General features: G+C 41.5%; 1 protein-coding gene across 1 annotated transcript in view; it reads right to left on the minus strand.

Moving 5' to 3' along the window:
• Positions 1–4,411: 4,411 nt before the first annotated feature.
• rhpn1 (rhophilin, Rho GTPase binding protein 1) overlaps positions 4,412–27,823 on the minus strand; it is a 47,020-nt gene continuing 23,608 nt past the window's right edge. The window contains exons 6-15 of the mRNA XM_055633574.1: positions 25,777–25,901; positions 22,843–23,009; positions 20,478–20,665; positions 19,863–20,019; positions 16,047–16,166; positions 13,603–13,797; positions 12,708–12,784; positions 10,537–10,683; positions 9,903–10,061; positions 4,412–8,422 (exon numbers count right to left, since the gene is read on the minus strand). Coding sequence (XP_055489549.1) covers positions 8,219–8,422; positions 9,903–10,061; positions 10,537–10,683; positions 12,708–12,784; positions 13,603–13,797; positions 16,047–16,166; positions 19,863–20,019; positions 20,478–20,665; positions 22,843–23,009; positions 25,777–25,901 — 1,539 coding nt within the window. The 3' untranslated portion in view covers positions 4,412–8,218. The remainder of the gene's footprint in view (positions 8,423–9,902; positions 10,062–10,536; positions 10,684–12,707; positions 12,785–13,602; positions 13,798–16,046; positions 16,167–19,862; positions 20,020–20,477; positions 20,666–22,842; positions 23,010–25,776; positions 25,902–27,823) is intronic.

Genomic DNA, 27,823 nt, shown 5'->3' on the forward strand with positions numbered 1-27,823 from the left:
TTAACATAAACATCCATCACATAACTGTGATGGAGGCCAAATAAACGTATCTCCCCACTGCACTCTCCCCCCTCCCGATGTCAGAGTCAAAGTCATAGCCCCCGGCTGGCGATGGCGATTGTCCCGCGGCCATTAAAGCCACGCCGGGTGGTGCGAGGTCGCACACCGGGTCTTGGTGTTGGTGCCCCCGGTGTGCGCTCGCAGAGTCCGCAGCCATTCCAGCCGCGCGGGGCAGCGGTGTCAGGCCCCGCTCCAGGAGCTCTTCGACCCCGCAACTCGGGCGGGAGAAGTCGCCGCCGCAGAAGCCCCGAAAAGCGGTCTCCCCTCCAGGGAGCCGTGGGCTCCCGGCGCCGTCGTCCACAGACCCGCAGCAGCAGCCTCCGACTCTCCGGCAGCAGCAGCAGCAGCAGCAGCAGCAGCAGCAACAGCACCAGCAGCAGCAGCAACAGCAGCAGCGCTCCTCCACCGCTCCGGACCCGGCCAGCTCCGCGACGGTGAGGCGAGTCGACACCTGAGTCCCCGGTCTCTTCCTGTTGGAGGCCGCTCCTCGTTACGGCCTCAACGACGACTGAGACCCGACGACGAGAAAAGGTCGGGTCTCAGTGCAGGGAGAGATTCAAAAAGTTTCCCCCCCCTCCCACCCCACCCCCTCCCCCCCACACACACACCCCAACATAAAATAACAAACACTACATAAAAAACACAGACAAAAAATAATAAAACGCGGACAGGCTGCAGAGGCCGCTGCTGGCCAGAGCCGCGCCGCCTACCGCACGAAGTTAAGGCACATTTATTTATATAGCACATTTAAAAACAACTCTCGTTGGCCAAAGTGCTTTACATTTGTTATAAGAATAGCACAACAAAACAAACTACATACATATATACATGTAGCCCTCACTCAGAGGACGTCAGGAAAGGCTTGGGAGTATAGATAAGTCTTTAGTCTTGACTTAAAAGAGTAAGGGGGCAGTTCTGAGGGGGGGAGCAGAATTAGGAGCAGAATGAGGCCATTCGGCCCATCAAGTCTGCCCATGGATCATCTATCTCTCCCTGCCTTCTCCCCCCAAAACCCTTGGCACCCGTACGAAGCAAGAATCTGCCAACTTCTGCTTTAAAAATATCTGAAGAAGGGCATCGGCCCGAAACGTTTCCTATTTCCTTCGCTCCATAGATGCTGCTGCACCTGCTGAGTTTCTCCAGCATTTTTATCTACTTTTAAAATATCCACTGACTTGTCCTCCAGTCTCCTGTGGCAAAGAATTCCACAGATTCACCACCTGCTGGCTAAAGAAACGTCATCAAGTGTTTCATAGTTATTGTCATACATATATACATGTCCCACCTACATTAGTCCCTCTGTTACGTAAACTCTTCTAGTCTGATCTGTTTTGATAACATCCAAAACATAGAAAATAGGTGCAAGAATAGGCCATTCAGCCCATCAAGCCAGCACCGCCATTCAATATGATCATGGCTGATCATCCAGAATCAGTTCCCCATTCCAGAAACAGCTTTTCATTGCACCTCAGTGCACGTGACAATAATAATAAACCCAAATTTAGCTATTGCAGATGTCCTTTTTTTTAAATATAAGATGTTATTGTGTCCTGTCACAGTCATAAAGTGGGCTTCAGCCCAATTTTCCCATGCCGACCAACCCGTCTCATCTACACTAGCCCCACCTGCCTGCGTTTGGTCCATATCCCTCTAAACCTGCCCCATCCATGTACCTGTCCAAATGTATTTTAACGTTGCGATAGTGTCTGCCTCAACAACCTCCTCTGGCAGCTCGTTCCATACACCCACTGCCCTCTGTGTGGACATTTCCTCAGATTTATCTACCCCTTTCATCTTAAGCACATGCCCTCTAGTTCTTAATTCTCATACTCTGGATCAAAGACTGTGCATTCCTCTACTCTATGAGTCACCTGCTCTGAATAAAAGACTGCGCATTTACCCATCTCCATCCCATTTTGCCTTATGCAGGGACAGCTCCCTCCGCAATTTCATGGTTCACTCGTCCTTTCCCATCCAAACCACCTTGTCCCCCTGTGCTTTCCCCTGCAATTGCAGAAGATGCCACACCTGTCCTTATACCTCCTCCCTCGACTCCATCCAGGCAGTCCTTTCAGGTTAGACAGAGATTCATATTTAACCTCATCTGCTGCATCTAGTGTTCCCAATGCGGGCGCCTGTACATCGACAAGACCAAACCTAGACTCACTAACTGTTTCGTTGAAAACTTCCGCTTGGTTAGGTTCACCCAGGCCTATGGAATCTCCCGGTTGCCAACTACTTCAACTCCCAAGCTGTCATGGGTCTCCTCCATTTTATGAGAATGATACCAGGAATGATTGGGTTAACATATGATGAGTGTTTGAAGGCATGGGGCCTGTATTTGCTGGAAATTAGGATGAGAGGAGAACCTCATTGAAACATACTGAATAGTGAAAGACCTGATGCACTGTTCGAGCCATAGAGTGAATGTAGAGAAGATGTCTCCACTAGCGGGAGTCTAGGACCAGAGGGCACAGCCTCTGAATAAAAGGACGCATCTTGAGAAAGGAGATGAGAAGAAATGTATTTTGTCAATGGGTGGTGAATGTGTGGAATTCATTACCACAGATGGCTGTGGAGGCGGGGTCAATTGATATTTTTAAGGTGAAGATTGACAGATTCTTGATTAGTAAAAGGTGTCAGGGGTTGTGTGGCAAACGCAGGATAATGGGATTGACAGGGAAAGATAGATTAGCCATGATTGAATGGTGGAGTAGACTTGGTGGCCTTACTCTGCTCCTAGAACTTATGAACATTGCCATTGTGTGCAATTTTGGTCTCCTAATATTTGGAAGGACATTTTTGTTATTGAGGGAGTGCAGCATAGGTTCACTAGGTTAATTCCCGGGATGGCAGGACTGACATATGATGAAAGAATGGGTCGACTGGGCTTGTATTCGCTGGAATTTAGAAAGATGAGAGGGGATCTTATAGAAACACTAGTGTAAGTGGGACCCGTTGGGACCGTGCAGGCCGGCCAGCAAATCCAATCTCACAGCATTTCAAGCAGAGTGCGCGTGTGCAGGCTGGCCTGCAAATCCAATCTCACAGCATTTCAAGCGGAGCATGCAGGCCAGCAAATCCAATCTCACGGCATTTCAAGCAGAGAGCGTGCAAGCCAGCAAATCTAATCTCACAGCATTTTGAGCAGAGTGCGTGCAGGCCAGCAAATCCAATCTCACAGCCCTTCAAGCAGAGTGCGTGCAGGCCAGCAAATCCAATCTCACAGCACTCCAAGCGGAGTGCAGGCCAGCAAATCCAATCTCACAGCACTTCAAGCAGAGTCTAGGCTAGCAAATCCAATCTCACAGCACTTCAAGCGGAGTGTATGCCAGCAAATTCACACACTCTCACACCTACTCACATACACACAGACAGACACACTCACAAACATACTCACACTCAGGCTCACTCACACACACTGACACAAACACACAGACTCACTCACACACAATCACTCAAACACAATCACTCAAACACACACACACACTCATACAGACACACACACAGGCTAGAAGGGTGGAATGGCCTACTCCTGCACCTATTGTCTATTGTCATCACCCGCCCTGTACTTTCAGTCTGACGAAAGGTCCCAATCCAAAACCATCCATCTTTTTCCTCCAGAGATACTGCCTGACCTGTCTTTATCATGTCCACCCTGAGAAAAAGATTCTTACCAATCTACCGTAACTATCAGGATCCAATCACAGATTAGTTACAGCACAACCTTAGTTCTATTATAGAGACGTATAGCATGGAAACAAGCCCTTCAGTTCACCTCGTCCAGGCCGACCAAAATGCCCAATCCAAGCTCATCCCATTTTCCCGGGTTAGGCCCATATCTAAACCATTCCTAACCACATACGGGTCCAAATGTCTTTTAGGTTTTTAACCATAGTGCTTAAAAAGCTGCAGACTCAAATTGCCAGACACCAGAGTTTCATCCTTGGTGCTGTGTGTGTGGATTTGCACTTCCTGTGACCATGTGCTTATCCTCTGGGTGCTGTCGTTTCTTCCCACATCCCAGACGTGCGTGTTTGTAAGCTAATTGGCCGCTATAAATTGCCCCTAGTTTGTAGGGAGTGGATGAGAAAGTGGTTTTAACATAGAAATAGACTGAGGGGTGATCAATGGTCAGTATGGACTGGAACCCATTTCTATGCTGTATCTCTGAACTGAAACTAAATTATGTTATTCTATCTGCCTTAAGCATCTCCTCTGGCATCTTGTTCCCTATACCTACCACCATGTGTGTGAAGACGTTGCCACTCAGATTCTAAATAAGACCAATCTAGGTGGTCCAACCCCCACCCTCCCCCAGAGTGCAGCATTAGGCAGTCAGCCACAAAAAGATTATTAATGCTGTATTTTATTCATAGACCTCAGTACAGAAATAGAAAAGTACCATCTTGAATTATCTAATAATCTGAGGAACATCAAAAAATATATCTTGTACCAAAACAATTGATTAAAGACACATAGCATATTATTTCTTACATTAACGTAAACATTGCCCCACAGACATTCAGACATGATTTACACTTACTCAACATGTATCATCGGGCAGTTTTGTTTCTTATACAACGATTTTTTTAATTAGTTTGGCTACAGTCCACGGTTACTCCTACATCTACCTCTGGGAATTAAAAAATAGCAACTTAATTTTGCATTGTATTTGTAAACCACAAATTAAATGTTAGAAGCAAACATTCTCTCTAAAAACTGTCCTATTTATTAAAATCTGGAATGGAGATCTGGCAAGTTACAGGTGTGTAGCTTAAACAGCTGTTATAACATCAGTCTGCAGTCTAGCTCAGTGAAGAATAATACTGGCAAGAGTTTTACAACAGAGCAGATTACAAATTCCAGCCCCCAGAGTACAATGTACAACAAATGGGGTTAAGATGCAATACAGTGAGAGGGCACTATATTCTTAGCAGCAAGGTGTGTTGAGAATGATTGCAAAGTAGCTGTGACACGTTACACCCAATTATTTTCTACTGTTTCTAACAAAATCTCATTCATCCCATTCACAGCACAACAATAGTCTAAATTCTGGAATATCCAGCCCATTTTCAACAACAGCAGTTAAAAATAAAACTGCCACTTTCTCAAGGAAAAATAGGAATGAGCAATAAAAGGTAGCCTGATATCCATATTGTGAGAATGAACAGCTAACAGGAACACATTGGCTGCCTATGCTGCTGGTCTGATTCATACAGATATATATATATTTTGAAAACAATAGATTGGAAAAGGCAGAATTGGAAATATTAAAACATTATTTTGATCTGTAATCCCCAAAATGTATCTAATAAATAATAATTTGGTCCAGATGAAAATGCCAGGTTTAGCATATATCTGATGACAATTAAATTTATCAAAAGAGGTTAAGATTATGTTCAACAAACAAATGTTGGCGATTTACCAGAAGTATATTCAGCTTTGTGTTATAAATTTGATAGTGTTCAGTACCATAAATACGCTCGTCACCCCCCACACTCTAAACAACTAGAAAATGTAGACAATTAAACCTTGCATAACCATAAATCTATAGCTAGACACAAATTGCTGGAGTAACTCAGCGGGTCAGGCAGCGTCTCTGGAGAAAAGGATTAAGTGACGTTTCGGGTCTTCAGTCTGAAGAAGGGTTCCGACCCGAAACGTCACCTATTTCAGAGATCTTGCCTGACCGGCTGAGTTACTCTAGCATTTAGCGTCTATCTTTGGTGTAAACCAGCATCTGCTGTTCCTTCGTACACCATAAATCTATACCTGCATTAGGTCTATGGTCGTGGTTTTGAAGGGACGATTCAAAATGTGCATTTATCCTACCCGTTTCATTGTATTAAATGGTTCACTAAATATTATAATTATGCACTGGTCTAAATTAAACCATACAATTAAAGAATTATCAATGCTAAAATAACTGATTACATTTTAATCTGGAGTGGGCTTTCAATAACCAATGAGATTGTGTTACTTCATAAAACTGACGATTACCTATGCAGAAACTGTCCCATTCTTCATCACAACCCCAATCAAAATTATCTAAATTTGAATCTCTCAGCACTTAGGTTTGATATATGCAGGCAGTACTAAATAACTCGTGCTGTTATTTATTTTGATATAATTTTGCAGAATTGCTGCATTTTTGTCTTTATTGAAGTGGAAATTATTTTCTTTCCAGTCACATCTGATGGAAAATTAATGTTCAGGGATAATGTTATCTGATGTTTCTTTGAATTCATTTGATTTTCACTACGGAATTATATTCAAAATGACTGCAGCGACCGAGAGACAACTGTGATTCATCCAAACATTAGTTAGTAATGAGCAAAAGCTGTAGCCAATGGCAGTTAGATTTTTCTTCTACCTAAGGGAAGTGTTGAACAACCTTGCCTATACATCTAGGCAATTCTCACTCTTCTCTACATACTCACTTTTTAAGTACAGAATTATGTGTTAATCAACTTAATCATATATGCATGGCACAATATAACTGCAAAATCAGACATTTTCTCATTATTTTCTCTACATTCTCCAGGAATTCTGTCATGGATAAAATTAAATAAACTGGTCAAAATGCCAATCAAAAATTTCAAATGTTCAACCAAATTTTGTTTTGTAATTCAGCAGCAAGTTCAGGGTTACAACGTCAGCAACGAAATAAGAAACAAATCTATACCATGTCTAAAAATGGAGAAAGAACTCAAGTTGCCCAGTCAACCAATAAATCAGGTTCACCATTTGGGAAGGACTACGATATATCATGGAACATGTTCCCTTTAAAAAAATAAATACCAAGTAGATTGCTTTCACATAGGGACATAAGGGAAGCACAATCCAGTGAATCTCTGCACCATAAGCGATGGAAACGATATTATAATATTGGATCCTCATTAAGTTAGTTTTGACATTAGATGGACCTCTTTCAACCCAATTATGGACAGAATAACTGCTTTTGGCTGTGCTATTAATTACTTTACATGAAATTTGCTGTCAAGTTTACAATCTAAAGCATTAACTACCTAAATGTTTGCAGAAATAAGAAAATATATCCCATTTTTTAAAAAAACATGAAAAAATGTCAGTAGATTTTTATGAAATTTATTCAAGACTGAATGTTGGTTTGAGGTTTAAAGTCTTCCAATCTTGCTCAAGTCAGAACAACCATCATTAATTTAGGCATAATTTTTAAAGAAAATCTTGAATTGTCTAAAAGTACTATTTTGTCCTTTAAAAAAAATCTATATCAAACTGATCAATTCTACCAAGCCAAACCTTGCAAGGTTTACAATGCAGCTTGTACTTGTCAGCAAGTGGTGGGAGGGATAAACAATAGTGTTTCTGGATCTTAAAGTGCAAATTTTGTGAATGAAGTTAAAAGTGAGACATAATAAAGGAAATTCAATATGGGGGCAGAAAGTAATGCAGGGAATGTAGGGGATGAGAGAGGTTTTGCAGTGTTGGATCCAGTACTAAAACAGGTTAATAACAGGTTACTATTTTAATGTAAAGAATATAGTCTTTTGATCATTTGCTTGTTAGATCTTCAGCAACTTGTGAAAATGAATAATTACAAATTTAAGGAAAGTTTTGCTCTTGATTGGCTTGAAATGAACCAAAGATCCATCACGATGACAGGTCTGAAGAGTATCTCATATTGAAGCAGCAGGTTCAGAATAGTCATTCATTCATTATTAACCACAAATGCTTTGTATATTCTCATAGAGTGAATGAAAAACAAACCCAGAGATGCACCTTGAGAAAGGCAATGTCATGGACATAATGGACAAAGGGTGTATTTCCGTACCACAGTGTCCCTGTTCTGTCAGTGTTTTCAGTAGAAGCCTGTAACAAATCAGGCATGGAGATCTCTTCCATTTCACCTCACTGGTATCAGTGAATGATACTGAAACCAAGTCAATTTTTGCACCGCACTTTACCTTGACACTGTTTTTCTATCACACCACCTGTGGTTTCCACAAATGAGGCTTTGAATAAAAGTATCCACAGGGCTTTAAATTCTAGTGTGCATAATTGACAAGGTTCTGAATGAAATGAACTTCTATACCATTGCTCTGTACTCAGGCTTGTGATGGCTATGTTTGTGAAACTGATGAATAATTTCCATAGACAGAACTGATAATACTCTTCAGTAAAATGATCCATCATCTGTCACGGAACTGAATGGTACGCTGTGAGTGCTGCCATCCTTGTTTGTATTTTTCCTCTTGTTCCAGGTTGTCAGCAAACCTGAACCCTTACTAGAATCAGCAATTTTCCTGCTGTTCTCTTTATCACTCCCGGAGAAGATGCTTGCCGAGGACATTGTACCAAGAAGTGATTTCCTGTCAGCCTGGAAGAAAGAGAAAGCAGAATGATTTTAACCAACTCTGGCAAACAATTAAATGAGATGTCTGTCAGAGAATACAGGCTGAAGAAGTCCAGGTACCAAAGTTCTTAAGTTATTTTGAATGGTACACTACAGACTCACAATTTAACACTGCAACCAAATCCCAGAAAAGAGCTTTGAAACTAGATAGAAAGGTTTTCATGTTACAAGGTACGATACTGCCTAGGACATTAATGTGTCCCTTTGATATTGTGCACAATCTGCTACTGATTTTATCTACATCAACATTAGAAAATGGGGGCTGGCGGGCTACCTGGCCCCACAATTCAATATGATCACAGCTGATAGGCCCAGACTGAGCACAATGCAGCACTGTGTTACAACTCAAACATCCCAGTTAAGATCATCTAACAATTATTTGACATTGTTTTGGAAGCTCTCACAAATTTAGTGAAAGACGTCAACTGCAGATGAGACTTCGAGTGTTAGGCAGCAGTGCAGCACTAGGGGGATGACCCGCATCTAGATTTGCAACCAAACTGTGGTGAAGACATACGATTGATTATGATGGGGATAATGTTAAAGATTCTTGTTTGGATGCTGCTGACGGGGCGTGGGGATGGTGCAAACACAACCAAGTGGTTTGGATAGAGTGGATGATCCCACTAATGGTTGAGTCCAGGATTAGAGGGCACAGCCTCAGTATAAAAGGTCGTACCTTTAGAACGATGAGCAGGAGTTTCTTTAGCCAGAAGGTGGTGAATCTGTGGAATTCATTGCCTCATACAGCTGTGGAGGTTGTCAGTGGGGATTTTTAAAGCCAACATTTGACAGATTCTTGATTAGCAAGGGTGTCAAAGGCTACGGGGAGAAGGCAGGAGAATGGGGTTGAGAGGGAATGATAGATCAGCCATGATAGAATGGTGAAGTAGATCAATGGGCTGAATGGCCCAATTCTGTTCCTATGACTTAAGCGCTCATGAAGTGATGATGGGGATATTTTTGGATGTGGCAGTTTTGGGAAGGTGGGAAAGAAATGGTAGTGGAGGTTAATTAGACATGCAGCTAGCTCTAGGACCAGGGGTAGTGGGGAGAGATCAGATAGACAAGCAAGCAGGGGAATTAGAGATACCCCCTGCAAGTGAATAACAAGGAGTATACTATGTTAAGGAAACCAATACAGCAAGGCAAGAGACACTTCAGATTTCACTTCAATTAAGCAGATTTGCATTGCATTAGAAATGTTCTCTGGTTTTAGTTTTATTTGCTGCGAGGAAATATGTATTTAACTTGAATTGGCATATGCTAGCAGAAGCTATTTGTACAGAGATTAGCTCTCAATATACACTATTCCAGGAATTGCTGCACGTTTCCCATGAAGTAATTAACGTTAGATTGTTTATTATGGCGATATCCTAATTGATCTATTGACTTTACACAACCACTTATCATTAAATGTCACACCTGAATATTCAACACTCACATTATTCTGATGTTCAGTAGTATTTAGTGTTATCACCCCAATCTTGATGCTTTCTGTGCTGACAGTTTTCAGTAGCTGAACTACTTCTGAATGCTTGGACCACTTGCAATCCTGTTCGTTCACGGACACAATATATTCTCCTTCTCCGAGACCGGCTTTCTGAGAAAATTAACAAGTCACATCAATTCCAATTAATTTATCATTATAACACTGTAGTGCAAGTTTTTAAAAAATCACAAAAAATACACACATTCTCTCCAAATGGGGGGGACTATGTATAAACACTGCTGTAATTTCTACATGGTGAAACCAAAATGTTTAAAAATGGCCTTTAATAAAATCTGACAATGTGCACTTTAACCACATGTGATTTTTTTCTATTACAAATCTCAAATTGTGAAGTACAGAGGAAAATAAATAAATGATGGGTCTTTGTCCCAAACATTATGGGGGGCACTGTAGATTTTTATTAGGTACGTTTAAAAAAAGGAAATACTCCATCTTGTTACTTAATGTATTTCTATTATCTTCAAACCTGCTTTTGAAAAGATTTTCTGTTGAAAAGTAACAAAAGAAGGAATATAAATTTAAAAAAATGATACATCGCTAATGATTTGGTGTAAGGTGTACTTACATCTGCAGAGCCATCAGGGACTACTCCTGCAATAAGGACAGGAGAATCACCACGCAGTGTGAATCCAAATCCTTTCTCACTTTTCTCAAGATCAACGTCTCTGACGGAGCTCCATCGGTTCTTAGCGGAGAAAACCGACAAAGGGCCCTGCAAAGGGAGGAAGAGGAAATGAATGAAACAGCAAGACACAAGAGTAAGGTACTCACAGTGTGATCTCCAATTCCTGTTTTGACAGGTAACATATGAGATGAAGTTGCTCTCAGATGTCTTTTTTCTAACTAGTTATGCTATAAAACCAAACAAGGCCTCCAGTTTCACCCCAATGGAAATGTTTCACTGCTGGAAAATGGAGAGGGTAAATCAAAGTGTTGGAGTAACTCAGCGGGTCAGGCAACATCTCCGAAGAACATGGACAGCTGACATTTCGGGTCAGGGAACCTTGCTCAGACTGATTGTGGTGGTGAGGGGGGGGGTGGGATCAAGACAAAGCCTGGTAAGTGATTGGTGGATATAGGTAAGGGAGGTTTTGGTTAGGACGAGGCAGGAACAAGGTACTGATTGTGGATGATCAGCCATGATCACAGTGAATGGCGCTGCTGGCTCGAAGGGCCGAATGGCACCTATTGTCTATTGTCTAAAGACTAGGGATTAAAAGATTAAAGATGTGAGAATGTGAGATAAGGACAGAAGAGTTGCAAATTGCAAATTGCGAAGCCAGAGGTAGGAATTTTGGTAAAAAGGAGAAATGGGTGCGAGTCCAAGTGGGACACAGCGAGGAGTGAGGGAGGGGAGGAGAGTGGAGGAGGGGGGGAGGGGGGAGGGGGGGGGGGGGGGGGGGGGAGGGGGGGGGGGGGGGGGGGGAGAAGATGTGGAGGGGGTATATTATCTAAAATTGGAGAATTTAACGTTCTTATTGTTGGGTTGTAAACAAATGTATTGAAATGGGAAAAGGAGTTTAAATGGTTAGCAATCAGGTGGACTGAGCAGGGAACATAGGAAGCAGTAGATGCCGTTAGTGGAGTTGTATATGAAATTCTCTCACCTGGAAGGACTGCTGGGAGTCCCTGGATGGAGGAGATATAGGGACAGTTCCAGGGGAAGGTACCTGGGGAGAGGATGGTTTGGGTGTGAAGGGATCAGTGAACCAAGGAGTTATGGAGGGAGCAGTTTTTGCAGAAGGCGGAAAGGGGTGGAGGTGGGAAGATGTGATGGGTGGTGCGATCACGTTCGAGGTGCTGGAAATGTCGGAGGTTGATGTGTAGGATGAGAAGGCTGGTGGGATGAAAAGCAAGGTCCATGGGAACTCAATCCTTGTTCTGTCTCGGGTGAGAAGGGAGTGAGAGCAGAAATATGGGGCACAGACGAAACATACAAGGGGCCCATCTATGACAGCAGGGGTGAAAACACGTTTACTACCGAAAGAAGAGATTTTGGATGTCATAGAAGGGAAAGCCTCATCTAGGGAGCAGATGTGGCGGAGATAGAGAAATGATAAAGACCTTGTTGTAAATTTAGTCATGGAATAAACCAGGTATAGAAAATAATATATTCTTTAAGTATTATTTTCTCTACTTGGGTTATTCCATAACCATAATCAGGTAAAATAAACTATAGTCAATTTATTTCACATAATTCTCAAAGGAAGCTGACCATTTGCTTTCTAGAGCAGCACCTTAGCACAGCTGCCTCACAGCACCAGAGACCTGGGTTCAATCCTGACCTCAGGTGCTGTCTGTACAGAGTTTGTACATTCTCCCTGTGACTGCACGAGTTTCCTCTAGGTGCTCTGGTTTCCTCCCACATCTCATCCACTCCCCGAGTGCATAGGGAACCAAGGAAGGCAAATTGGATGCAAATTAAATCTCTAGTCAGAAATTATAAAGATACAAAGTGACTTTCTTGAGAAGGTAGATGAAATAGTGCAAACACATTGAAGAATCAACTCAATCAATTCTTCAAAACAAATGGAAAAGAATGATAAGGGAAACATTCCATGAGATCCATTAAAAATGTAGTCTTTGGCGGCAACTAAGCTTTCTCTAACCTTCTAACTCTGAATAATGTGATAAAACAAAATGCAATTTTAAGTTTTCACTTATTTCAAAGTTGATCAAACTGAAACAAAAAAGAAAAGTAGAATTCAAATTATGATGAATTACCAATATGCTTACCAATCTGTGAAAAATATCTGTGACTTTCACTTTGGAAAAGTTTGGAGTTTTAATTTCTGGTTTCTGCTGTGTTTTTGCTGCAAAGAGAAAGTGACATCCATAAATGTATGTGGCTACAGATAGTCAGAGGACTGAGACCATCTCCTCTCATGTAGGAGGTCAGAGGTCTGGATGATGCTCATACACAATCCCAGAGGCTGAGGCTCAATTCTGCCAGTCAACGCTGCTTAGAGAGATGCAACCCATCACACTGCATCGGTTCAATCCAAAATGTAACCCTTCCCAACCCATGCTAAAAGAATGCAGAACCTGCCATTTTTCAATACTGAATTTACTATTAAATGCTTCAAGAAATGTGGATGGAGAAAATGGTGTATTAGCTATGGTGGAACAGATTAAAAAGAAAGAGAATGAGTCCAATCCCTCATGAAATCCCTGCATTAGTGAGAGAAGCAGAATTAGGCCATTTGGCCCTTCAAGTCTACTCCACCATTCAATCATGGCTGATCTATCTTTCCCTTCTAACCCCATTCCCCTGCCTTCTCCCCATAACCTCTGACAATCAAGAATCGATCTATCTCTCCATAAAAATATCCACTGGCGGCCTCCACAGCCTTCTGTAGCAAAGAATTCTACAGATTCACCACCCTCTGACTAAAGAAATTCCTCATTTTCCTTCCTAAAATAACGTCCTTTAATTCTGAGGTTATGAGCTCTAGTACTAAACTCTCCCACTAGTGGAAATATCCTCTCCACATCCACACTTCCACTATTCTGTACATTTCAATGAGGTGCCAAATGCAATATTGGGACCTAGAGTGGTCAGGTGCAGGTCGTATTCTTTGGCAGCTGATAATAGCAGCTCACCATCAATATTAAAAGACTCTTGACTTACGATGAATGTCTGGAGCTTCAACTGTTTCAAAAAAGTCATCTTCACGATCAATCTCAGAGTACTTCTTCAATGATCGTTTGTGGGCAACAGCGAGCACCTCCTGCAGGATATCCATCTTACGCAGGATCCGACACAAGCTGTGAATCCTCATCGCTTCTTCATGCTTAATTATTGCTTTCTTTAAATGAGCCTTGCCTTTAGAAATCAAAGGGGAAAAAAAGGATAGAAAAGGATTTATTATATTAATTACTTAAAATAAACCATAATTCTGGAGAAAGTTAGTGGTGACTGGGTTCACTTGCATTTTGCATACTGCAATTCTAATTCTGACTGATGGAATGCAATTCTCTTCAAAGTTCAAAACAAATGAATTAGCTTTAACAAAATGACCTTTGATCACTTGAATCAGTTCATCGTTATCACAAGCCTATCAGTTAGTATATATTTTGGAATTTTGTTTGGCAAGGCCAGATTTGGTGCTGGATACGGAAAGTTGCTTCAGCACAGTTTCACATTATAGCCCTAACTATGCAGAGCTCTCTGCGTTAGTACTACCACAATGGGAAGGGAAGGAGAATAGATCCCATTATTGTGTTATCAGTGACATAATCGAGTTGTCCTACAACTTTAGGCTGTGCATGCCATACGCAAGAAGAAGAACTAGTGACATAATTTACCCTGAGCCATTCTCAAATACCTGCTTCCAAATAGTTCCAGGAGAGTATGCTATTGAGAAAGATCCAGAAGGTAACAAGTTACTGAAAACAGTCAGAAAGTAGGCTGTTCAAATTTCAAGATGGTGAAGCACAAAGCAAAATCAAGGCATCACTGTTCACTGATTTTTAAAAGACCAGGAAGAAAAATGGTAAGAATATTCATGCTGCTTTCCCATTGTGTGTGAACTTGATCTGGCAACATTTATAACTTGCTCAAATGGATGAATTGCATTGCAAGGAAATTTTAAAACTAGAACACAACTAAAATATACAGCAAGCAAAGTAAAATAAACAAATGAACAGTTCAGATCCACTGCTTGTTAGAATTTCTAACCCATGTTATATTTCAGTCAATTTCTTTTGCTTCTTGCGATGGCACGGTAATAGTGTTTAGGTACACTAGATGGCACTAAAGGATGGAAAACGAACATTTATTAGCTCCAGGGAAGTATTAGCTACAGGGACTGATTGCAGAGATTTGGGTTGTTTTCTCTGGAATTCCGTAAGTTGCGGGAAGGCCTGATAGTATATAAAATTATGAAAGGCATAAATAGGGTACAGTCGGACAGTAAGAACCTTTTTTCAATAAATTATTTAAAATATTTTTTAACAAAGCCAAATTAAAAAAACACCCTAAGCAGAACAATGGTATATTTTATTAAAGCCAGGACTGTTGCCAGGACTCAAAGACCTGAGATAAAGGTGTTGTTCAGGCTGGAAATCTATTCTTTGGATTGCAGGAAGCTGGGGGGGGGGGAGGGAGATATTCTAATTCTTATAATGTATAAACTCATGAGGGGAATAGCTAGTGTGAATGCCTAGTCCTGAATGCTTGGCGAGGAACAGCATCTCATATTTCGCTTGGACAGCTTACAACACAGTGGTATGAATTTTGATTTCTCTAACTTCGTGACCCCTGCATTCCCTCTCTCTCCATCCCCTCCCCCACACAAGTCACACCAGCTTCTCGTTTTCACCCAGCAAACAGCTAACAAAGGCATGTTTCCTTTATCATTGTTATTTTTTTGCATATCTTTCATTCATTGTTCTCTATCTCTCTACATCATCGTCTATATCTCCAGTTTTCCTTTCCTGTGACTTTCAGTCTGAAGAAGGGTCTCGACCCGAAATGTCACCCATTCTTTCTCTCCAGTGATGCTGCCTGCCTGCTGAGTTACTCCAGCATTTTGTGTCTATGTCCTGTACCCAGGGTTGGGGAAATCCAGAGGACATAGGCTGAAGGTGAGGGGCAAGATTTAATAGGAACCCGAAGGTTTCACTCAGAAGGTGATGTGCATATGGAACAAGCAGTCAGAGGACGTAGTTGAGGCAGGTCTAACAACATTTAATCGACCCAGTTTTCATGCAACTGTTTGAATGTAAGAACTTTGTGGCATGAGGATATAGATGCAGTGTAGGATGCTGAATGGATATCTTATTGAGGTGTACAAAATTATGAGGGGCATGCAAAGTAAATGCTCACAGTTCAACAACAGATGTTTATATTTCATCCAACATCTATTGTATGCTGCTGGTGAACAATGTAAATTTAGCTTCGTGCTAAATAGCTCAGTCACCGCAATGCAAAAGCAATTTGTTAAATTGTATGTAACATGAGTTTGTTTATGTATGGATGTTATGTTAAATGTATATCATTCTTTCTGTAGTAAACTAAAATTTGGAATCAGTGAATGGTCACAGCCATAAGAAATCCTCTTTCTTTCCTACCTAATTTGCGTCGTTCCTCATTATCCTTCAGTACTGTGATTAACGAGGGACCCTCTGGCATTGTTACATGAAGTTGCTGAAGGGCCTTTACATGTTCACTTTCGTCAGCATCAGGACCCACTGAAACAGAACATGCACAAAGAATCCATTCATAAACACTGAAATATTAACTTTCCACACATCTCCCCAGGTATCCACCTCTTGCAAGTCCATTGTTGATTCGTTGTCTACCTAGATTCTACAAAATGGCACGCTGTCTTAATTTTCTTTCTGAAATTTAGCCAAGCTTTCTGTCAAGTATGTATCCAGCCCACTCAGACTTGGTTCTTCCACTGCTGGACCTTTCACTTCCAATATCAGCATCGTTGCTCAAATATTTTTGGCGTTGATGTCTTCAGCTTGACAGCTTTACATTGTCATCCTTGCAGAAGTGTATTAATGAGCTTTGCAGTGGTTTCATCACATACTTTGGTTTTGGACTATTATGGTCTGATTACCCAATGTTACTGATTTTACCATTTCCCCAAATACATTCACTGCCTCATAATAATTATACAAACTACAGAACAAAAATATAAATTCAATTAAAACTATTTTCTGATTAGTGTGGCGCTTGTGCATAAACTAATGGTAATCCACATTTGAAATACTGCAGGGTATCTATATTGAGAACTACAGTGCAGTGAAGGCAAAATCAATAGGTTAGAACGTCTTCAAATAACTAGAGCCAGGATGTTTGGGCACTAAAAAACTCTGAAATAAGCAGGCAAATAAAAGGTATAATAAAATTACAAAAAAGGCACAAAAAGGCATTTATTTACAATAAAAGGCATAAAATGTCATGTATTTCCACCACCAAAATATGGTTAAAGATGATAATATAAAGGTACGGTAGACAAAAATGCTGTCGAAACTCAGCGGGTGAGGCAGCATCTATGGAGCAGAATAGGTGACGTTTTGTGTCGAGACACTTCTTCGGACTACATTAAATAGGTATACTACAATAAATGAACAAAGTTGCCTGGTTGCACATAATTACCAGCATTATTTTCAAATTATCTGGTGTTAAACTATGCCGTCTGTCGAACAGAATATGCTTCAGTTGTGAAAAACTTCTTTCTACCTCAGCTAAGGTCACTGGTGCATACCCAAAACAAGCTACCGACTCTATATTCATGTCGATATCTTGTGAATTACAACTATCTTTGAGAACTTTAGCTATGTTTTATATTTCTTCAAGATCTTTGTTAGCTAAAATCACGCTCTCACATTTTCCTTGTATGTCTTTACCTTCATCGCCAGGAACTTTACGAATATCGTCCTTAACTTTGTTGAAAACCTGCAAGTTATTCACTAATGTTTCGCCACGTTTCTCAAGGGAAGTGATAGCTTGTGGGAAGTTTGCAAAATTGGAAGCAATAAACAGAAGATCGTGGTGGAGGGACTTTTTCTGCATGATTTCACTGACGATCCTGACTGCAGCAGATTCTTCTTCTTCAAAACAGTTGACGATTTATTTTATCTTTTCAAAATTTGCAGCATAGTAGAGTACAGCAGAGAGCCATGTACCCCACCTAGTCAAAAACAGGCTGAGGAGGTAGCGGAATCTTGGGTGCCATTTCCTTGAACAACTGCACATGTGATGTGTGCTTTGAGGAAGATTTTCTTGACATTGGAAACTAGACGATCGACATTTCGAAACAAGCTACGTATGTGCTTGGCAATTCTATGGAGTCCGTGAGATAAGCATGTCAAATGCAATATTTTGGGGAATAAAACTTTAAGAGCATGAGCAGCTTACTTCATGTACAGAGCTGCATCAGTCACAAACAGAAGAACATTCTCGTGTTTTATGCCTTCTGACCAAAGTACAGCAAGTGAAGATATAAACAACTGAGCAATAGTTGAGCTGTTTGACTTCTCCAATACTTCCGATGACAACAAATACTCCTTTGATGGTTGACATGCCTCCAGTGTACCGATGAACACATGGGCAACATATCTCCCCACAGCATCGGTTGTCTTGTCTATTGAGATCCATATTTTGTTGCATGCAACTTCATCTCTAATTCTCTGCACAACAATGTTGAAGTTGCTGTCAACATAATTTTTCCATAATGATGGCTCACTTGGTATATGTTCCTCTGTGTATTTCTCTAAAAAAAGTGAATTGTTTTCCAATTTCCATAGTGGAATTCCAGCATTAATAAATGCCTTGCACAGATCAGTCGAAAACTCAGATGTGCGACTGGAGCCAGCAGTAAATGCAGTGTGGAGACAAGCTTGGGTATTTCGCTTGGGTAGTCTACACCCTAGTGGTATCAACATTGACTTCTCTAATTTAGCTAGCCCTTGTCTCCTCCCTCCTCGCCCTCCCCCTTCCCAGCTCTCCTTCTAGTCCTACTGTCTCCGCCTCTTCCTTTCTTTTTCCCCACCCCTGCCCATCAGTCTGAAGGGTCTCGACCTAAAACGTCACCTATTCCTTCCCTCCATTGATGCTGCTTCACCCGCTGAGTTTCTCCAACATTTTTTGTCTACCTTCGATTTTTCCAGCATCTGCAGTTCTTTCTTAAATAGATCTTGGAGAAGACTGAACCAGCGGGCAGCGGCCCGAACGAATGAATGACCGACGGTGGCGCCTCCGGTATCGCCCCGGTGGTGGAAATTTTCTTGTAACTTATACTATGTTAACACGTTAATAATAATATTAATATTATAACATAGAAAATGTCACTGTAATCATGGTACAACTAGAGAAAATAGCACGACTTTTTAGCGAAACGGCAAAAAAAAGGCTGATTTAGGCACTCGATCGTGAAAAAGGCATTATCCTGGTGAAATCACCAAAAAAGGCATGAAAAGGCACATGGCATTTATGGCAAAATCCTGGCTCTACAAATAACATTAGCAGAATATGCTCGTGGAAAAATAATCATCTATCCAGTTTCATGGGAAAATTAACTGAAAATCATGGACAGGCTTTGCTTGCTTGATTGACTCAACTTGAGAGAGGAACAAGTATATTGCCTTGCTTTACATTAGCTTTATGTTGTGGATGTCCCAGGGTCTCATTCCAGTGATGCTCCACTTAGAAAAGCATGGATGTAGATTAAAATCGTAATTCAGAAATTGGCTGTGGTATGGGGAAAGGGTGATTTTGGCAAGTCAGTGGGGGTTTGTTGGTGGGGCAGGCAGACACAGAATAACAAGCCCTGAGCAGGAGAATTATCCGAGTTGGGTTTGCAGCAATATGCTGAGACTTGCTCCAGGAACCTCTGAAACAGCCCTGCTACCCATCCAGGAACCTAGGAACCCCAGGATTACACTTCGATATACAATCATAGGAACGAAAGAGCCCAAATTCTCAGGATCAATGCGCACACGGTATCATAAGCACAACCGTGAATAATGACTGGAACAGTCTAATTCCGTTTTTGGAGTGCTGCCATTCAACAAGAAAATGGCTGTAAACACATTTCACATAAACATGTTCCAAAGTGATTTTTTATTTAGATGAGTAACTTGGACAAAATGAACAATGCCGTGTGCCTCAATTTCCAAATGCACATTTACAATAGGAGGAATTTCATATTTACATATTTCCTTCTGTCCATAGGTGCTGCTGCTGAGTTTCTCCAGCACTTTTGTCTACCTTGCATAAACATCATGTTAACTTTGTAATGTATGACTTTGATAATTATATTTGCTCCTGTATTTGTGTTCAATGCAAAAATAAAACATCCCTTCTTTCATTTAAAACATTATACAAAAGCAGCAATTACCACAGAAGCGCAGCCAATTTAGTAAAAGACTTACTTGTATGGTCACATAGTGCAACAGCAGCAAAATAGTGTGAAACTGCTTTGAAGTACTCAGATTTGACCTGGACCATAGTTGTCCAAGAGAATGGAACATAGTTTTTCACTGGGGGTTGTGTCATTGTCTGATAGACCAAGGAATAAACATCAGCCACCTACATAGTAACGTAAAGAATAACATAAACAGCCATGTTACTATAATTACTAACAGTGGCCGAAACATATCACATCGATAAAATGGTACCATGAGTTTCCCATTTCCACAAAAAGAACTACTTGCTTGCACAATTCCATGAACTGGACGATGACAAAAATTACAAGCCATACATACCAACAATGCTCACATCCCAAAACTAAAGTTGCAAAAATTGCAAAGAATCTCATTATGAAAGCAATTGCACTTTAACAAGCTCAATAATTAAGTGAAATAACTTTATAATACAATTCTAAATGAGTAGCAGCCTCAGAATCAGAAAGCACAGGACAATTACTTACTAAACTAAAAGAAGCCTGGTGCTTTCAGTTCATTATCCAGTGGTTCTTTTGTCATTGATTCCCACATCAATAGCAAATGGTAAGCAGCATGTGATACAGGCAGAGTGAATGGTCTTACCCTGGCAGCCTCCTGTGCGCTTTGCAATTGCATCAAGAACTCGTCCTTAACTCCTGCCAGCATGACATTTTCAAAGACACATTCCTGTACTTGTGCAATCATCAGACGCACTAACATGTTCAGGGATGGTGTGCTCATATCAAGGCTTGGTGCATTGGAGAAGTTTTCTTTCAAGTAGTTCAAAGCACCTGGAGAGGACAGACATGATATATTTGACCATTCATTATGAAACGCTGTCTCTGGGTCCAGAGCTTTGGCTTCTCAGATCCTCTCTCTCGCTCTCGCTGATTGATTTTCTCATCTGTGCTGTTCCACAGGACTATTGGCACAGAAGGTAAAGGTAACAGCACCAGAGACCCGCATTCCATCCTGATCTCAGGTACTGTTTGTGTGGAGTTTGCACATTCTCCCTGTGGCTGTGTGGGTTTCCTCCAGGTGCTTCGGTTTCCTCCCACAGAAATTCATGCCAAAGAAGCAATATTAGGCCATTTGGCCCATCAAGGCTACTCCACCATTCAATCATGGCTGATCTATCTTTCCCTCTCAACCCCATTTTCCTACCATTGCCCCATAACCCGATACCCAAACTAATCATGTATCTGTCCATCTTGCTTTTAAAATACCCAATGACATGGCCTCCACCAATATCTGTGGCAATTAATTCCAGATTCATCACCCTCTGACTATAGAAATTCTTCCTCATCTCCTTTCTAAAGGTATGTCCTTTTATTCTGAGGCTGTGGCCTCTGGTCCTATACGCTCTCACTAGTGGAAACATCCTCTCCACATCCAATCTATCCATGTCTTTCACTATTTGATGAGTTTCAATGAGATTTCCCCCCCCCCCCACCTCATCCTTCTAAACTCCGGTGAGTAGAGGCCCAGAGCCGTCAAATGCTAACGTTAATGCAACTATCATCAGCATTATCTCATAAACCTCTGCACCCTCTCTAATGCCAGCACATCCCTCCACAGATATGGGGCCCAAAACCGTTCGCAATATTCCAAATGCAGTATGAACAGTGGCCTCATCCCAAAGACATATGGGTTTGTAAGTTAATTGACTTCTGTAAATTGTCCCTAATGCGTTGTGCAGAAACAAAAAACTGCAGATGCCAAAGATAAAAACAAAGTGCTGGATTAATCAGATGGTCAGGCAGCATCTCTGGAGAAAAAGGGGATGACGTTTCAGGTTCCAACCAGAAACATCACTAATCCTTTCTCGCGAGATGTTGCCTCCAGCACTTTGTGTCTATCCTACTGCGTTGCGAGTGGATGAGAATGTGGAATAACAGAACTAATGTGAACGGGTGATCAATAGGTAGACAAAAATGCTGGAGAAACTGAGCGGGTGGAGGGAGGGAAATAGGCAACGGAGCGAGGGAAATAGGCAACGTTTCGGGTCGAAACCCTTCTTCAGACTGATGTGAGGGTGAGGCCAGTGGGCTGAGGGAGAGCTGAGAAGGGGAGGAAAAAGCAGGGACTACCTGAAATTGGAGAAGTCAATGTCCATACCGCTGGGGTGCAAACTGCCCAAGCGAAATATGAGGTGCTGCTCCTCCAATTTACGGTGGTCCTCAGTCTGGCCTTGGAGGAGGACAAGGACAGAAAGGTCGGATTCGGAATGGGGAGTTGAAGTGCTGAGCCACTGGGAGATCAGGTTGGTTATTGCGATCCATTCAGAGGTGTTTGGTGAAGCGATCGCCAAGCCCACGCTTGGTCTCACCGATGTAGAGCAGCTGACATCTAGAGCAGCGGATGCAATAGATGAGGTTGGAGGAGGTGCAGGCGAACCTCTGCCGCACCTGGAAAGACTGCTTGGGTCCTTGAATGGAGTCAAGGGGGGAGGTAAAGTGACAAGTGTAGCATTTCCTGCGTTTGCAAGGGAAGGTACCCGGAGAGGGGGAGGTTCAGGTGGGAAGGGACGAATTGACTAGGTTATCAATAGTCGGAGGGGCCGAAGGGCCCGTTTCCATGCTGTATCTCTAAAACTAAATCTATCTGAAAATATAATTTATAAATCAATGACATTAAATTAATATAAATCTAGAAAACCCTAAAACAGGAGCTGCAAAATACTATGTATCTGAAAACTAAAAGTTTTACTCCTAAATTTAATTTTACTTATTCAGTATCACCACTAAATAAAATAAAGCCTGATATTTCGGATACAGATGCTAAAATATGAGTGATTCTAGAAGCAAAATTCTAGAATTAGAAAATACTATTTTCTTATAGCACAAAGATTATCGTAGCCAAAATCTGTGCTCATAGAATGATCCATTCAGTCGTCAATTCAACTTCTTAAAAAGTAATTCAAACAAATATTTTCCATGTTAATTCTATGTATTCAATTCCGACCTACCTGCAGCCTTTTGGAAAGCATCAATAGCCTGATCAATGCCTTCCTTAGTGGTTCGCTCCTGCCTGGCACCAATCTGAGTATATAGTGCACCGATATTGAAGAGTACACTTCCCTTTTCAAAAGCAAGAGCCCGTTGATACGAAGGAACACCAGTCAAAGAGTCATACCTATCAAAATATTGATAAAAGACAAAAGCTTATCAATAGATCACTTGATGAACACTAATCCACAGTAAGGCACAATTTTTTCAGTACATGGATAGGAAAGGTTTGGAGGGATCAAGGACAAATTGTACTAACTTAGATGGGACACTTTGGTCAGCATGGACAAGTTGGGCCAAAGGGCCTTTTTCTGTGCTTTATTACTCTATGACTCCAGTTAATCAGGACCTGGGTGTGAATACTGACCATAAAATTAACTGGATCAACCATTTAAAGAGTGTGTTTACAAAGCAATTCTCAAGATGGAAAACTTGCAGTAAGTGACTCAGCTACTAGCTCCACAAAATCCTTTGCATACCTGGCATGCGACACAGATGATAGAATGGAATACTCTCAGCTCATATTAATTAGTCCAGTTTCAATTTCACAGGAACCTGTTCACCATCCAGAATAAAGCAGTCTGTCTGATCGGTGCCCCATGTGCCACCCAATACATTTACTCCCTGTCAATGGTGCCACAAGGTTTTAGAGTGCATTGTCTTAAATATCCACTACTGATGCTTAAACATAGAACAATACATCACATATGTAGGCCCTTCAGCCCATGTCTGTGGCGACCATGATGCTAATTTAATTTGCTCATCTGCCTGCAAGCATTACCAATGCTTCTTCATTAGGATCGACCAGCTAGTTGGACAAGGCCAATGTATGTAGAAACAATGAAAGAGCAGATGCTGGTTTATACCAAAGATAGGGACAAAGTGCTGGAGTAACTTAGCGGGCCAGGAAGCATCTCTGGAGAAAAAGTACAGAGGATGTTTCAGGTTGGGACTCTTCTTCGAATAAGGTTCTTTGGGTCAATCTGAAACAGCACCTACCCTTTTTCTCCAGAAATGCTACCCGACCCACTGAGTTACTCCAGCACTTTGTGTCTTTCTTGTGCTAAGGAACAGCACCATCATCAACATGACCAGAAATATATGGCTGTACCTTTATTATTGCTGGGCCCCCCTGCAAACACCTTCCTTATTTCAAGATTTACCATCAATACTCGTGAAAAGAAAAGATCAAAATTATAAACATGGGCACATTATTTCAGCTATCTATTATTTCCAAATCCTTGTTACTTCAAGAAAATTGATGTGCCTCTCATTTCATCTGCAGCTTTTCATGCCCTGGCTTTGGACTAATGTGTGCTTTATCACATCTCTTAGAAATCATACAAAGCTCTGCTGTATTCATCAACCTACCTAAACACTTGGGTAGGTATCAAATCTCTCAGTCAACCAATAGACGGTTTGGGAGTTTCTCATTCCCCTTTCAACACTTACTCTCAAAAATAGATTAATTGTTCATCAATTTTAAGGCTGTTTGTAAAAATTGATGTTGACATCTACGTGTCAGTACATGCCACAGCAGTTCACGGATAAATATCCAGAGACTTATGGTTTTAATTTCCCCATTGTTCTCTCTTGGGACTGTGCCTAAAGCTGAAACACCTTCACTTTCAAGGCCTCCCATTTTGTTCAAATATAGTCTTGCCTGCTAAGCTTTGATTTCAATTTACCCGAACCAGATCTGTTCAAAATGGTCCTTCTTCAATTGCCTATTTTTGCCTTGAAGCAGTCCACAGCCCCTTCCATGGTACCTATATGATATTATGATCACTGTTTCCTAGTCCACTTAGTCCACTTTTCCAACCCAAGTCCAGGAGTACTCCTTTCCTCCTCGATTCAGAAACATACTGATCAATTTAAATGACTTTGTTAGATTACAATGGCAATGATACTCAGAAACTACTTCACAAAATTGTAACCACTGGAATATCTTGGAGGAAGAATAAAAGGCACAATGTAATTACATTGGGGTGATATTATAGAGGTGCATAAAATCATGATGTGAATAAATAAGGTGAATGCACAGTCTTTTGCACCCAGAGTAGGAGAAATTGAGAACTTGAGGGCATAGAGATTTCAAAATTTGAAATCTTTCAAATTACATTGAGAGGGGAAAGATTTGAAAGGTACCTGAGGGGCAAACTTATCACACAGAGGATGGTGGGTATGTGGAACAAACTACCGAAGCAAGTAGTTGAGGCAGGTCCTCTATCAGCATTTTAAAAGACACTTGAAAATGTACATGAATAAGAAAGGTTTAGAAGTTACAGGCAGTATCTCTGGAGGACATGGATAGGCAGCTTTTTGGATCGGGACCCTTCCTCAGGCTGAAGGACCCTGATCTGAAATGTCGCCTACCCATAGAGTATGGAAACGGGGCCCTTCAGCCCAACTTGCCCATATTGACCAATATATCCCATCTACATTAGGCACACTTGCCTTCATCTGGCCCATTCCCCTCTAAACTCATCCTATCCATGTACCTGTCTAATTGCTGCTTAAACATTGCAAGGTCCCTGCCTCAACTACCTCCTCCGGCAGCTCGTTCCATACACTCACAACCCTTTCTTTGCGTGTTAGTTACCCCCCCTATAAAATGTTCCTGTAAAATCTTTCCCCCTTCACCATAAACCTATGCCCTCTGGTTCTCCAGTCCATGGGCAAGAGACTCCGCCTGAACAATTTCTCTTATGATTTTACATCCTCATCCTCCTGCTCTTCAGGGAATAGAGTCCCAGCCTGCTCAACCTCTCCTTGGAGCACAGAATTTTAAGGCAGGAAATCTGCTATGAAAATATTCACTATTTCATCAGACTTTTCAATTATTCACAGTTCAGACATTGATATAAACAAAAAGTTAAGAATGCAAAACTTACCAATGGAAAAAAATGCCCATATTTTTATTGGGTGGGAAAAATCGGTTATCAATGAAGTAAAGTTGGTTGTAGTATTCCATCAGAAGCTCGATTCCAGCATCATTCCTCGTTGGAGTTCGCATTGCCTGAATTAAAATTACTGACATAAATCCCTAGTCTAGTGAATAAACTTAAATTTTTCAACTTTAACACACTACTAAGCTCTGAGGTTCCAGCACATTGAGGTATGAAGTGTGAGGCTTAATATTCTTAACTATAATTCACCATTACTGAACAAACAGAAATTCTCATAAGATGATAGATTTTACAGTACAGTTAACTCTGAACCCTTTCACACACTCCCTGATAGGCATCATAGAACAACATTGGCAGAGAATTAGAGGCAGGGCATCAATCTAACCTTTGAAACACAACTATAGCACTAGGGAGGAGTCAAAAGCAGAAACAACCAGGTCCTTTGCTTGTGAAGTTTCAAATGTTCACATCCGTTGCAATATTACATGTGATAATTTTAGTATTGTAATAAAGTAGTTCTCATTTTTCAGAAAATATCTTTATTTAATGTGAATATCTTGAATATGAACTTGATATAAAGCCTTATAATTTCAAAGAAAGGTAAATTATACCTAAAAAGACACATCATTCCCTTCCTCTCTTTCCCCAAAACAATTATGCACTATTCCTACCATTTTACAAACTAAATTATACATGCTAATTAACCATCCATAACCTAAAACTAAATAGATTTTTGAATTATGATTAAAAAAAAACTAACAACAGAGGTTTGTAACAGTTGAATTGTTTATTTTTACTGGAACAAATGGAACAAGATGGAAAAAGGTGTAGTGCCAGGCTTGAGCTCCAGGGAGAGGTTGAACAGGCTAAGACTTTATTCCTTGGAGCTCACCTTATAGAGGTTTACAAAATCAAGAGGAGAATACATTAGGTAAATGCACAGTCTTTGCCCAGATTAGGGGAATTGAGAACCAGAGGACATGGGTTTTAGGTGATGGGGAAAAGATTTAATAGCAACAATAGACAATAGGTGCAGGAGTAGGCCATTTGGCCCTTCGAGCCAGCACCATCATTCACTGTGATCATCCACAATCAGTACCCCGTTCCCGCCTTCTCCCTATATCCCTTGGCTCCGCTATCTTTTAAGAGCTCTATCTAACTCTCATAAATCATAATCGTACCTTATTAGCCAACAAGGGCGGAAAACCCGGGGGGGGCCAGAGGGGACACGTCCCCCCCCCCCCCCCCCCCATGTTTTGAGTGGTGGGGGACATCCCCCCATGTTTGTGTCCCCGATTTTAAAATCGCCGTTTTTAGCGCTGGATTGAACCTCCGAAGCCTCGCGTGTGTGTGTATGAGTGTGCGCATGGCCGCCAAAAAATTGTGTCCCCCGTCCCCTCCATGTTTTGATAGTGAGTTCCGTTCTTGTTAGCCAAGCATGTTTTGTAACATACAAGGAATTTGATTTGCCATACAGTCATACCAATATAAAGCAATAAAACACAAAAAATACATAAACAAAACATACAAAAAACATAAACATCCATCGGTGACTCCTCCACATTCCTCACTGTGATGGAAGGTGAAAAAAAAGTTAAATCTCTTCCTATCTTTGTTCTCCCGGGGTCGAGGGCCTCGAGCCTTCTGTTGACGGGACGATCTATACTCACGTAGCTGGTGGTCGGGCCCTCCGCGTTATGGCGATCAAGCTCCTGCATCGGGCAGATCACAGTTCCCCGCGCCGGGCGATCGGACACCGGGTCAGGGCTGGACGAACCTCTTTCAACTTTGGAGCTTCCCGACATCGGTCTCTACCTGAGACTGCGAGCTCCTCGATGGTGAAATGAGGAGCATGATCCCAGGCAAGGGATCGCAGGCTCCGATGGCAAGTCCACGGCCCCGCATTGGGGCTCAAAGTCAGTCTCGAGCAAGGCTGCCAGCTCCATGATGTTAGGCCGCAGAGCGACCGGAGATACGATCCGGTAAACAATCGCATCTCCGGCAAGGTAAGAGATTGAAAAAAAAGTTTCCC

This window comes from Leucoraja erinacea, chromosome 4 (assembly GCF_028641065.1).
Source record: "Leucoraja erinacea ecotype New England chromosome 4, Leri_hhj_1, whole genome shotgun sequence".
NCBI classification, from domain to species: domain Eukaryota; kingdom Metazoa; phylum Chordata; class Chondrichthyes; order Rajiformes; family Rajidae; genus Leucoraja; species Leucoraja erinaceus.